General features: G+C 34.7%; 1 protein-coding gene across 1 annotated transcript; it reads right to left on the reverse strand.

Annotated features, from left to right (window-relative positions):
* Window positions 1-1,192: 1,192 nt before the first annotated feature.
* Window positions 1,193-3,375, reverse strand: LOC149252785 (putative protein phosphatase 2C 44). The gene is made up of 2 exons (XM_089454273.1): window positions 3,096-3,375; window positions 1,193-1,395 (listed from the first exon to the last, which is right to left on the reverse strand). Exons 1-2 carry the CDS (start codon window positions 3,373-3,375, stop codon window positions 1,193-1,195), a joined length of 483 nt encoding a protein of 160 aa, XP_089310399.1.
* Between the last annotated feature and the right edge of the window lie 10,882 nt (window positions 3,376-14,257).

Consider the following 14,257-nt stretch of genomic DNA (forward strand, 5'->3'; position numbering starts at 1 on the left):
TTAGTTGCTTCCCTCGAGTGAATATTGTGCATACCTCACAAAATTACGAGGGTTAGATCTATTCACCTGAAGTTAACTATGTTCTCATGGTTATCTGCCTTGCAATTGTCATAGGATTCCATACAATCCTGAATATTGAATAGTGAAATATGACAGAATGAAATTAGATGTCCAAATAATAATAAATATGACTTGGAACTCAATCCTTGAAAATATTTTTTCCTCTCGTTGGCCCATTATCAGCTCAGCATTGGCACGTTTGTGGTGGTTTACAGTGATGATGGCTCCTCTTCTGACTCTCACTCTGACCTCGTTATTGCTCTTCCTCAAACTTCCCAAGTCCTAGCTACTTCCACGAAACATTTTCTGGTGCAACACTACTACTGGAATGCTTTCCTCTAACTTACTTCATTGTCTAGGGTTTACGCTTCTGGATTCGCCCCTCTTTTGAGTCCACCTGGATCCCTTTTCCATCTTATTCTCTACTCTTCCTTTCTTTCCTTAACATAGATTTTAGACTGTTTCAGAGATGCTCTAGGCAGTCAATCGTTGTTCTTCCCAGTCCTGTTGACCTATTTTGGTCATTTGAGCTCATTACAGATTTTAGACTGTTTTAGAGATGCTCTATGCACCTCCTTATTGTTGTTGTCAATCGTTGTTCTACTTCTTCCCAATCGGTAGGTTTAATTTAGTTTGACATTACTGAACTTGCTGTCAATCTGTTTTTTCTTCTGGAGAAACTGTGATCTCGATTGAAACTTCAGAATATTTGATCTATATTATTTGATGTTTTAAAAGTATTTATGTTAATAATTACATATCATTTCCATAGAAGATTTTATTTTCCCAACATGCATTGATTCAACTAGTGAGGTCGACGGAATGTTAAGCCAACTACCTTACCTCCATTCTCGCTATAGTTTTCCGCATTCCTATAGCATAAGTTAAGGGGTGACACTACGTGCAATTCCAGGGACTGGGCAGATAAATACCCCTCGGATCTGGCACCTAGGGAAAGGAAATCCTCTCTTTGCAGTGCAGTTACTTGGGGCATCTTTCTTTAAGCACTTCAAAAAAAAACCTCTCTGGTATTCAGATGAAGTATTCGAGTAAAATTAATGACAATACAGTAATCAAAAAATTTCCTAGATGCTTTCTCCCATGAGATGAGTTTGCAAAAAAAAATATGCATCTAACAGTAACTATGCAAATAAGTCAATGATTGGAAAAAATGCCTTGCCTTCCACAATCCATCACTAGCCAAAATGAGAAATTCTGTGGTTGCATCTATGGTCGTGTCTCTCACATCTGGTTCTGAACTTAAATGTTGCTTCAGACTCCTGTCACCAAACGCACGAGCTACAGCAAGCTGACCATTAACTCGAGGTACATCTCCTAATATATCAAAAAAGAATGCCATTAAGTATCCTTTGTCCTCGGAAATTTGTACTGTTGCCACTTTAGCAGCCATTGTATCAATTCAAGCATTGATTAAAGCAACATTCTCAATCATAAGACAGTCTGTTGCTCTTAGTTGCTTCCCTCGAGTGAATATTGTGCATACCTCACAAAATTACGAGGGTTAGATCTATTCACCTGAAGTTAACTATTTTCTCATGGTTATCTGCCTTGCAATTGTCGTAGGATTCCATACAATCCTAAATATTGAATAGTGAAATATGACAGAATGAAATTAGATGTCCAAATAATAATAAATATGACTTGGAACTCAATCCTTGAAAATATTTTTTCCTCTCATTGGCCCATTATCAGCTCAGCGTTGGAACGTTTGTGGCGCTTTATAGTGATGATGGCTCCTCTTCTGACTCTCACTCTGACCTCGTTATTGCTCTTCCTCAAACTTCCCAAGTCCTAGCTACTTCCACGAAAAATTTTCTAGTGCAACACTACTACTGGAATGCTTTCCTCTAACTTACTTCATTGTCTAGGGTTTATGCTTCTGGATTTTCCCCCCTTTTGAGTCCACCCGGACCCCTTTTCCATCTTATTCTCTACTCTTCCTTTCTTTCCTTAACATAGATTTTAGACTGTTTCAGAGATGCTCTAGGCAGTCAATCATTGTTCTTCCCAGTCTTGTTGACCTGTTTTGGTCATTTGAGCTCATTACAGATTTTAGACTGTTTCAGAGATGCTCTATGCACCTCCTTATTGCTGTTGTCAATCGTTGTTCTACTTCTTCCCAATCGGTAGGTTTAATTTAGTTTGACATAACTGAACTTGCTATCAATCTGTTTTTTCTTCTGGAGAAACTGTGATCTCGATTGAAACTTCAGAATATTTGATCTATATTCTTTGATGTTTTAAAAGTATTTATGTTAATAATTACGTATCATTTCCATAGAAGATTTTATTTTCCCAACAGGCATTGATTCAACTGGTGAGGTCGACGGAATGTTAAGCCAACTACCTTACCTCCATTCTCGCTACAGTTTTCCACATTCCTGTAGCATAAGTTAAGGGGTGACACTACGTGAAATTCCAGGGACTGGGCAGATAAATACCCCTCAGATCTGGCACCTAGGGAAAGGAAATCCTCTCTTTGCAGTGCAGTTACTTGGGGCATCTTTATTTAAGCACTTCAAAAAAAAAACCTCTCTGGCATTTAGATGAAGTATTTGAGTAAAATTAATGATAATACAGTAATCAAAAAATTTCCTAGATGCTTCCTCCCATGGGATGAGTTTGCGAAAAAAATATATGCATCTAACAGTAACTATGCAAATAAGTCAATGATTGGAAAAAATGCCTTGCCTTCCACAATCCATCACTAGCCAAAATGAGAAAGTATGTGGTTGCATCTATGGTCGTGTCTCTCACATCTGGTTCTGAACTTAGATGTTGCTTCAGACTCGTGTCACCAAACGTGCGAGCTACAGCAAGCTGACCATTAACTCGAGGTACATCTCCTAATATATCAAAAAAGAACGCCATTAAGTATACAATTTCTCCCTATGACCATTCAAATGTTACTCTTGAGCTAGAACATTAAGACAGAATTATAAAGTTACAAATCAAAAAATTATTCAAGCATGTTCTCATTAAAATTAATCTCCGCACAACATTTGTAGTGGCACCTGGCAGGAGTGTCACAAATCCACCCTTCTCAATGTTTTGGCGTTCAATACTTGGCTCATGATCAACAGTGAGCTGAATAGCAGTGCTGTTTTTACATATAATAGCCCTGTAATCCCCTATATTTGCCAAAAAGAGTTTTTTCCCATCAACTAAAACAGTAGTGACTGTTGTAGAGCCACCGGGCCCTAAATCAGTTGCCTTTGCTAAAATTTTCCCATCAGTCCGGTTGTATGCATTCTTGATGACACTTTCTGGGTCTGTCCAGAACTTCGGCTCCATTATTATCAGAGATACTTGTCAACATTTAAATACTTAATTAGCATTGTACACCATACGAAACTTTGAAAATAACAAGTGACAATCAATACAACAAATGGCAGATCACCTGTAAAAGCATTTTACTGGATGTGCATCAGAGTCAGAAATCTCATCTGATATACAATTTTTTTTCTAAAGAGTCATTTGAGAACCATCATATTTATATAAATGAAGGAAATGATCAAAAATGATAACGATTTGTCGCAAATGCAATTTTTTCAATAAGGAAGCACTATTGCTTTATGCCATGACATAATGCTACTACTGGACGTTTTTTCTTTGGATAGGTGCAAGAGACACATGAACATATAAGTATAGGAAATATATGAATAGTTTAAGCTATTTGAAAAATAGTGGATTTTCGCATGAAACATATTCAACTAGAAATATGATGGGGAAAAACAAGAAATTCATTATATGTGAGAAGTAAAATGTTGGAGAATCTTCACCTTTGAGGTTTGAGAAATGGACATGGCGATATATCACAACTAGAAAAAATTTGTTCGTAGATGCAGATCATTGTTACAATTAACAATATATATCATATGCCAAAGATAAAACACAGGAAATTAACCCATGAAGTCAATGCAAGTAGAAACACCATAATAGAACCAATAGAGGAGAAAACGAAATTGTTTCACAAGTTACAATCAAGTTAGGCAATTGAGATAAACATATGCAATTTGGAAAATGGAAACAAACTTTGAACTTGCTCCAATTTAATGTATAATTTTAATTTTTGATTGACTAGCGATAGCAAAACAATACATGTCACAATACAATCAACTATAAAATTTAAATAGATGTTGAATTTAAATAAATGTTGTTAAATTCACAGAAACCTTCCAAGTATTCCCTATGATTCATAGATGCTAAACTAGGTAGACCATTAGCATTGATTACAAGTATTCCCCATGATTCATAGATGGTAAACAAGGTAGACCATCAGCATTGATTACAAGTATTCCCCATGATTCATAGATGGTAAACTAGGTATACCATCAGCATTGATTACAGTGCATAACCCCAAAGGAATCGTAAGAGTTGAACTTGTGACATCCCATTTCTGAGAAGTTCAATTTCTAACTCCAAGGCCAATCAAGCCAACCCCAGGGCTCAAAAATAAGATAATAAAAAATATATGCATTTGGTAATGAGGCGTGATACCTATCATCCAGCTCAGAAAGGATATAGGTTGGTAACAATTGAAATAGACTTACAAATTAGATAATTTAGAGAGTTTCATTGTGGGCAAAACCAAGAATCTCATTCTAGATTACGATTTAAGTTGGGAATCAAACCCTACTCAACTAATGAAAGGACTGAAATTTTCTAAACCCCTTTCCAGCACTAATTTAAATATGTAGACTATAGATTGGTACTACCCAGGTTCTCCCTAGGCGACATTATCAAGCAACACATCGGTAGCTACAAAGTGATTGATACAGATGTGGATGCTTCTTCTCCCTCTACTTTTTACATCTATACCTAATGACAAGTAATGGGCACTTCCACAGTATGTTGTAACTGGTGTACTTTTGAGCCCCGTTGACCTCTCTTTTGGTCACCCACTGCCATTAATAAAACTAGTCTTATCTTATCTTCTGTCATCCGTTAATAGGAAATGGTACTGTAATATAAAAACAATACTAAATAGCCAGGACTAACTCTCACCAATTTAGATCCTCATCTAGGAGTGAGCGCTTAGTGCCTATACTTTCTTTTCTATATTTGAGGCCAATGTACATCGAGAAATTACACTGTACAATACAAATATTCAAGAGACATCTGCTATCAATTCCATCTGAGCAACGACAATCTCAGTTACATACCATGAACCACGTAATCCAAATGTACATCAAGAAATTAAATTGTACAAAACAACTATTCGAGCGACACCTCCCATCAGTTCCGTTTCAGCAAAAGAAATCTTGGTTATTTACCCTGAACCTCAAAATTTTGACGACATGGTTCATGGTATACAACTGAGATTGCTGTTTGCTGAAATGGAATTAATGGAAGGTGTCACTTGAATAATTGTTTTGTACAGTGTAATTTTTTGAGGTACAATGGCCTCAATAGCCATTGGGTTCTAGGCTTATTCTACATTACATCTTTAATATCGGAAGCAGGATCGAATTTTTCCCATCTTTAATATCGGAAGCAGGATCCAATTTTACCATAAGAATGGTTCCAGTCAAGACAATACTTTTGTCAGAGAGATTTATGGTTGGAAAAATAAAGCCAAAAGATGTATATAAATGTGTAGCCCAATATGGTTATAAAGATGCCCCAAACATTGAAGGCTCTGAATTTATCAACCAAGTTTTTGAAAGCATAAAAGACTATCTCAAGCTTAGAGGAACTCATTCCTCCTCACATGACAGAAGCTATGCAAGCAGAAATACAGTGGAAGAAAGTAACTACTCTTAGATGAGGAATTGTAGTATATTGAATTGGCAAAGAATACAATGTTTTTGTATCTTCTAGGAAAAATCGAGCACTAGGACTTTTGAAGGATTATTGATTGACAAGCTCTACAGGTTTCTCCAAAAAAATTGCAGGTTGACTCTGTCTCCCTACAATATACCACCTGTGCATTTAATTCAAGTCAGAATGGTGCAAGAAATTTAGAGTTCGTTCACACAAAACTGTTAGAAGACAATGAAATTATAAGCTTTTACTCATAATAAAACTTTTAGGGCCGTAAAGTTCCTCATCAATAAAAAATAAGATATAATTTTGTACTATTGTTACTATTTTAATAGATTTATAAGATTTCAAAATGAAAATTTCTATTGAGATCAGAAGAAATAAGAATTGAGTTTTTTACCATTTCTGCAATAAATCATGAATCATGTAGAGTGAACTGGTACATACATGTTTAATGTTTTGTGACTGGGGGAATGGAAAAAAATGATAACATATCATTACTTTTCAGTTTCAATCCTTATTTTACAGTAAGGCTCTTATCTTTTGATGAAATGCAGAGGCTAGTAAATTAAAATTTTCAAGAAATCCCAGGTAGAGTTTGTTAAGCGGGAATTTTAAATTTTAATAGTAACTCCTTTTTATCCTTTGTCCTCAGAAATTTGTACACTCTCAAGTTGTTTGGGGCTAAGTACCAGTTCATGTGTTACAGGCCCAAGCCACCAAACAACACTTTTACGATGTTGGGTCCCTTCAAATTCTGAATCTAAGAAGCCCCATAGGAGCAACAAAATGAAAATGATAACTAGAAAATCAATCTTCTTGCCTAAGCCACGAAAAGGCACCAATCCTAGTAAGGCTTAAGGAGGACCAGCGATAATTATAAGGATCCCATGCTTCCACTATACTCTCTATTGCTTTATGATCCAATATGTTTCTCATCCTACCTTTCCATTTTGTTTTGAATGTCGAGTCTTTACAGCCTAAGACCTGTAGCATATTCAAACTGTGGCTAGAGTTGCTTTACAGTATCTGTAGATGACAGTATGCAAAATTGTTTTACTATTATTATTTTGATTTAATGTTTCATTATGCATACTAAACATTTTTTTCATATAAAACCAAATTTTAAATGTTTACTCATTTACAAATACAACACATACCCCTTTTTCGGATTGATGTTTATGAGTAGTAGGCCAAAACTTGCCAAACACTTCAATTTCTTTTCCAAAATTTCAAAGATGCCCATTTGAAAAACCTTAAAATAATGTACAAAAACACGTTCACATAAACAACAACTACTACATGGATAATGGATAACCTCTACCTGACATTAACTATAACTCATTATCATCCACCCATGCTTTCAAGAATGTCCATTCACATGTTGCTATTCTTGCACAAACTACTATTACTTACAAAATATCCATATTCAAAACACACATAACTAGTAGTTTCAAGTGTAACTCAATATCATCCACCCTTGCTTTCAACAATTTCCATTCACATGTCACTATTCTTATACACACTATTATTTACAAAATATCCATATTCAGTGTACACATAACTAACAATTTCAATTTCTACTCATTATCATCCACCCTTGCTTTCGACAATGCCCATTCACATGTTGCTATTCTTCCACACTCTATGCCTTACGACTTTTCCTTTGCAACATCAGGTGCAAATGATAGTTAGATAAACATGGGCCTGATTACGAAATATTTATTCTTTGAATATTCCTTAATCAAATAGACATGGACATGTGCCTGATTGCGAAATATTCATTCTACAAATATTCCTTAATCAGATAGACATGGCCTATTGCGAAATATTAAGAGAATCCATAATCCACATAAGCTCAAGAGTGTGTTTCAGTAAACCCTTTATTTCCCTGTAATCCTTACCCTTTTTATTATTAGTGTTTATAGTCATTTAAAACTTATGGGATATGTAACTATAATCTCTATGCCTTAGTAATAACGTCTAGGATTATTATTTATTTTATTCTTATAGTTTATTAGTAAAGTTCCATCATAACTCTATATACATCTAGTATTAAAGGAATCAAATATCCAAAAGTGTAATTTTTAGTATTATTTAAGATAAGTTTATTTTGGGTATACTCTCTCAACTTATAACTTATGTACATGTTAAATTAACTATTTTACATTTTAATTATTATTAAGAGATTTATATTTGGAATATTATGCATTCTTTTTATAGTCATATATTTTACTTTGATGTGACAATATAAAAGAAATGGTTATTGAGAAAAATTTACCTAAAGAAATAATTTTTTGATATGATTAGAGAACTCATTCCAATTTAATTACACTCATTCTAAGGTGGTCAATGCCATAACGATGTCACCACTAGAGAATAAGGGTTCATAACATTACAAATACTTATACCAAATAATGTTTTATCATCTCAAGGATTTTATTCTCATAAAAAAAATCGTAAGGAATAGTTCATTGACCTTTTTCTACCTTAGGTTTCCATTTGACCCAAATTTAGTGATAGGTCAATCAACTCTGCCTTTAGCATAATATTCACATCAATGGAAATCTCTAGGGAAATATTACTAAAAATTCTTGAGTAATAATATTCTTGTTGAGGTGGATCCTTTAGAAGGGTTAACCTACTCTCCCATTGATAAGTTTTTCCTATCAAGGAGAGTCTAGGGAAGGGTCAACCTAACCTCTCACTCAACAACTTTTCCTATCAAGGAGAGCCAAAGGAAAGCTTATTCAAAATTTTATTGAGTATAGTATTCATATGAATGAGGATCCCATCGATGGGTTAGTTAAACCTTCCTCATGTTTAATATTACGATTTCCAAGGATCTTAGGGAAGGGTATACTAACCCTTCCTCTAACTTGGTATTATCAATGATGGAGATTCTAGGGAAGTTTGTTTGGAAAAGCCTTCCTTAAGCATAGTATTATGACTAAGGTAGACCTAGCGCACAATATTCTCATTAAGTGGGAGCTCAATAAAGAGTTGAAAATCCCTTCCCTAACAATTCTATTCTTATCGAGGGGACCTAAACGTTAGTCAAAACTTCCTCATGCATAGTATTCTCAACAAGGGAAAGACCAGAAAAGTGTTGGATGACCCTTCCTTCAACATAGACATGTGATAATTGAGGGGGAGACCAAGAAAGGGTCAATTAATTCTTTCTCAAGCGTAGCATTATTTCTAAGCATATTCCTAAAGATGGTCTAATTGACCTAAGCTCCATCTCAATATTCTCCTCGAGGGAAAGACTAGTAAAGGTTTAGTCAATCCTTCCGTAAGCTTAGTATTCTTGTTGAGGGTGATCATAAGGAAGGGTCAATAATCCTTCCTTAAGGATAGTTTTCCCATCAAAGAGGAGACTAGGGAAGGGTCAATCAACCCTTCCTCAAGCATAATATTCTCATCAAGGAAAATCCTTGGGAATAATCAAGTAACCCTTCCTTCAAATCATAGTATTTTAATTAATGAGGGACTTCCTAGGGAAAGGTCATTTAACATTTCCTTCAACTTAGTGTTCTTGTCAAGTTCCATCCAATGAATGAGTTGAATGACCCTTCATCTAGCTTATTATTCTTGTTGAGGGTCAACCTAGAGAAGGTTCAACCAACTCTTTATCTAGATTAGTGTTCATGTTTAGAGCGAGCTTGGAGATTGATTGACTAACCCCTCCTTGGGAATAATATTCTCATTGAGGTGCAAGCCAATGAAGGGTTATTTAAACCTTTTTCTAGTTTAATATTCTTGTTAAGGGTAATATAAAGAAAGTGTCAATAAACACTTCCTCAAGCATAGTATTCTCGACAAGATAGGGCCTTGGGAAGGTTACACTAACCATTTTAGAAGCATATATTCACATCAATGGGTAGTGTAATTAAAATTCAATTGACCCTTCCTCAAGATTAGTATCCTCATTAAGGGGGATCTCAAGAGAGGGTAGACTAACCCTTCCTCTAGCTTAATATTCTTATCATGAAGGTTATTGGGAAATTACATATTGATCCTTACTTAAGGATAAAATTCATTTCATGGGGTATTCAAGCGAAGGGTCAACTAATATGTTCTCAAGATTAGTATTTGTGTAGGGGCTAGCATTGTGAAGTGTTTGATTATCCTTTCTCTAGAATAGTATTCACATTATGGGAGATCAATGGGAAGGGTCTTTTAACACTTATTGAAGCATAATATTCTCCTATAGATGGAGTCTTTACAATGTACTATTTACCCTTCCTAAAACATAGTATCCATGTTCAAGGAGACTTCAGAGAAGGCATGGATAACTCTTTTTGAAGTATAGTATTTGCATGGAATTTAACATCATAGATGTCATACTAACCATTCCTAGAGCACATTATATATGTATAAGGGAGGGAAATAGTGGGTGATCCTTTCTCTAGTATAATATTCTCATTAGCTTATAGCCTAGGTAATGAATGATCATTCCTATAACACCTGATTTATTGTGAAAATATTTGATTTTATGGATGGTATATGTAACTATTAATTTATTGTGAAATGATTTGATTCTATGGATGGTATATGTTAATATTAATTATGGATGGTTACCTCTTTACTTGTAATTACTTTTTGATTCTAATAATATCAAATCTCCATAGATCATGGTTGATCTTCTTTGGTGATTAGTTGTTGATGAATTACACTTTGGTAACATGTGATGAGGTTGACCTCACTAACTATTATTAAACATGTGGTTCCTCTTATTGGTCTTAACTATATACAATTAATTATTTCAAATATATTATTGATAAAAACAAAGAATATTAAATCACACACTACTACAAATTAACTCAATTTTTTCACAGCCATTGGTCACTCCTTTGATCCCTTGTCATTGCTCTCATGATAAATTAGGGTTCTAGTAAAAGTCACATGGTGTACAATTGAAATTTTGGCATTCCAAAATTTTGTCAGAAAATTTTAATGATGTTTTGTGTCATCGGAACCTTTGTCACAACAACAATGCCTATGTCAATATTTTTCGGATGAAGTTTCCATAATGGTGATGTCCTATGCCATCAAAACCTCCATCGCAACACTGACGCCTAGTCTAGTATTCTTCTGACATATTTTCCATATTGACGATGTCTTGTGCCGTAAGAAACTTCGTCGCAAGAAAGACACATATAATTATATTTTCTCTACAATTTTCTATAATGGAGACATCTTGTGCCACCAAAACTTGCATCAGAATACCAATACTGACTAAAATTAAAATAAATAAATATATGTTTCAAGTTTCCTTACAATTAATGAGAATATTTGTAATAGAAATAATCATTGGGCTACGTCAAGAAATAATAGTTCTTTAGATTGTAAGGTGGATGGCCATATAGATAACATAGGAATTGCACAAAAACTTGATATTATGATGGAGACCACTCCATGAACACCTAGTGTGCAAGTTCAATGTTATATGCTATAGATGAACTAGATGGATCTACATTACGAGTTGAGGTGGTAGTCTTCACTAGTTTATTTTATGTAATAATTAATTTTGTAGATTGTTATCAACCTATGTTGTGGTGATAAAACATATGTTTTTGAATGTATGAGAAATCCCAAAATGTTTAGCTTCATCTTCAAAAAAATTGCAAATTTTATGTCGATAGCCTCATAATATATGTTTTTCAAAGTTCATTAGTTTTTTCCAATAGATTGAACATGAGTCAGTGATGAACAACATAGAAGGGATTTTTTTTATAATTAGACCTCACCTTAAACGAGAAGGGAATATGATAGGCTAAGAATGGTTATGAAGTACATGTGAAAAGGATTAGCAGGATGGACCCTTATTTACAACCTTCAAATAGAATTACCCGTGACAATGCAACATCTATTGTATGGCTTGAATGGATAAGAAGGGGAGAGAAAAAAATTAATGGTAAAAAAAAGAAGCAACATCTTCTCAGCATGAAATATAGTGATGATAGTGACATTGAGGATGAATTCACGCCTAGGAGAATAGAAATAATGATATCACATACAACCACTCAACCATCAACTAGTTTTTCTGATTTAGTAGACTAAACTGGAGTGTTGAGGAGATCAAATTAAAAGATGTTGAATATAGTAGATATGTGGTTAATGAAACTAAGTTTGATGACTTTCTCCATAGGAAAACTTTATATAGTTAAGGGATTCCATGATAGAATGAGAATGCTTATATCATGAAGTCAAGTTCATTTGAAGAACATAACTAGTTATATTAAAACGTTCCACTATCTCAACCTCCCAAGTGCATACCTCTAGTTGTTTCTAAGGTGTGTGACACCCACTTTCCATCTATCCTTTTGAATGAAAAGATCCTTCTAGGAAAGGTTTCAACATTAGGAAACACAATGTCTAAATCAACCTCCAATGAGGATGAGCATAGCAGTCTAAGGATGATAGGGAAACTAAGTTCAAATTCAAATGATTCTAAAATGAATTTTATTGAAGTCCATATGAAAAATTGAAAATATCAAAGGAACCTATATTTTTCTAAGGAAAGAAGTAGTAGGCAATAGAGGTCAAGAGTTGATGTGATTTCCATAATTGTTTTGGGGTTTGGAATTGATTGAAAAGGTAGATTGCATGATAGGGCCTTCTATAGAGGAAAGCAGTATTGTGACAAGGATTCAAAGTTTTATAAATATGGTAATTGAGTGTCTACTACTAGTATTTAGGGCAATTTATTTTCTTATGTTGTTTGCACCATCCATATTAATTGGGACATTTGTAGAAGAAGCAAACATATAGATTCAATCTCATTTGTTTGGTCTCATTTTTTGAACAGTTGAGCATGGAAACTTTATTAAGTGGGGACCATGGATAGGAAATAACCCACATATATTTCTACCATACATATGCAGTAAACCTTCTAAGCTACATTTCAAGGCCATGGTGCATAATTATTTGGAGACAAGGAGCATTGTGAGTAATGCTTTCAATTTTCCAATTGCAGAAATATTTGAAATATTTTTAGATAAAACAGTGACATTTGGTAACATTGTACATGTCCATTAATAAGTATTAAAGAAGAAATATCTCTATACGAAAATCATATCGCTATAGCGTTTAAGGTGTTCCATCCTCAAGTAAGTGAAATAATCAAAATGGATTTCACAATAATAAAATATTTTGCAAAGGCTTCAAAATTGTCTATGCCTAGTATGAAGCATTTGCAAATTGACAAGAATGTGCATCACTTTGCAAGTTTCATAACTAAGCAAGGTAATTTTGTTGGATTATGAAAAAATGATAGGAGACATCAGTATATTAAGGCTTTGTGGAGTAGTTGAGATTGGGTTCTAGATGTTATATAGTAAAATGGCCTCCTCATCAGCTCAGAGGGGAAAGACATGATGACTGAATCAATGACCAAGTTCAGAAGCCTTATTTCCAAGATAACGTTGCCTATACACTGACAACCTTCTTTATAAAGCTTCTCAGCAAGCCTAAGGGTGCGTTAGTGACCTAAGTAACTCTACTTGTTACCTTGGGGACAATGTTAGTGAACCCTAATGAGGATCTAAGGGTCAAAGGAGCAGATTGACTAAGAAATATCCCTATATTCTCTCCTAAATCAACTCAGAAAAGCAAGGAAACATCAAAGTTTGACCTATTTGGGGGATTTCTAATCCTAATGAAGTAGGCAAATGGGAAAGAGCTCAAAATAATGGCAACATCATTGCTTTTACCTAAGGAAACTCATGGAGAAACTTGGCAACCCTAACCTTGCATGCTACATAAGCAGAGCTAGGGCTATTGTGAAAGAGGTCAGATCATTTGAAAGGATAGCTTACTTGATTGTCGAGTAGAGTCTCAGACTTAAGCATAAGAAGTTGGTAAGAAGGGAGAGAGAGAGAGGAGCTAGAGGGGTAAGGGAAGGCTGATGCAACCAATGGTTGTAATCACTCTTTCGACATTAATATAGAACTGCAGTTGTACTATCTACTCCATGGTGTTGGTACTATAATTCATTTATATGTTTATTCAATGTCTTTTAGCATGAGTAGCTTAGTTATGTGCAACTAGATGTCTTTTGTATATTCATGCATTGATTATCAAGGTTTTATGCTGTGATTACGCTTGTCTCTCCTATGTGCAGGACTTGGCTCAGGGGACTTCCGCCTAGTTGCATTACACTCTCCAACAACTCTACACAGAGACTTGAGGTAATGAATCGGTCTTGCTTTGATAGTTAGTTATTGAATATGGACATGCATGTACCTTTGTGACAACTGTAGATAATCTTACAGTCTGCTAAGGGTCCCAGGAATACCCTTGAGGGTTCCTTCATTCTCCATACGCCGTGCATTAATCCCTATAGCAGAATTGGTGACTCCACTGGGGACTACACTTTAGTTCCTAGTTTTCCCAAAAAGTTCCT

This window comes from Pinus tabuliformis, chromosome 7 (assembly GCF_031772625.1).
Source record: "Pinus tabuliformis cultivar Carrire ecotype Pingquan chromosome 7, CPIR1, whole genome shotgun sequence".
Lineage (NCBI taxonomy): Eukaryota > Viridiplantae > Streptophyta > Pinopsida > Pinales > Pinaceae > Pinus > Pinus tabuliformis.

Coding starts and splice junctions, on each gene's coding strand:
- LOC149252785 (XM_089454273.1), bottom strand. CDS start 3,375: ATGGAGCCGAAGTTCTGGACAGACCCAGAAAGTGTCATCAAGAATGCA. Junction 1,396..3,095: donor ATTTGTGACACTCCTGCCAG/GTGCCACTACAA, acceptor TTGATATATTAG/GAGATGTACCTCGAGTTAAT.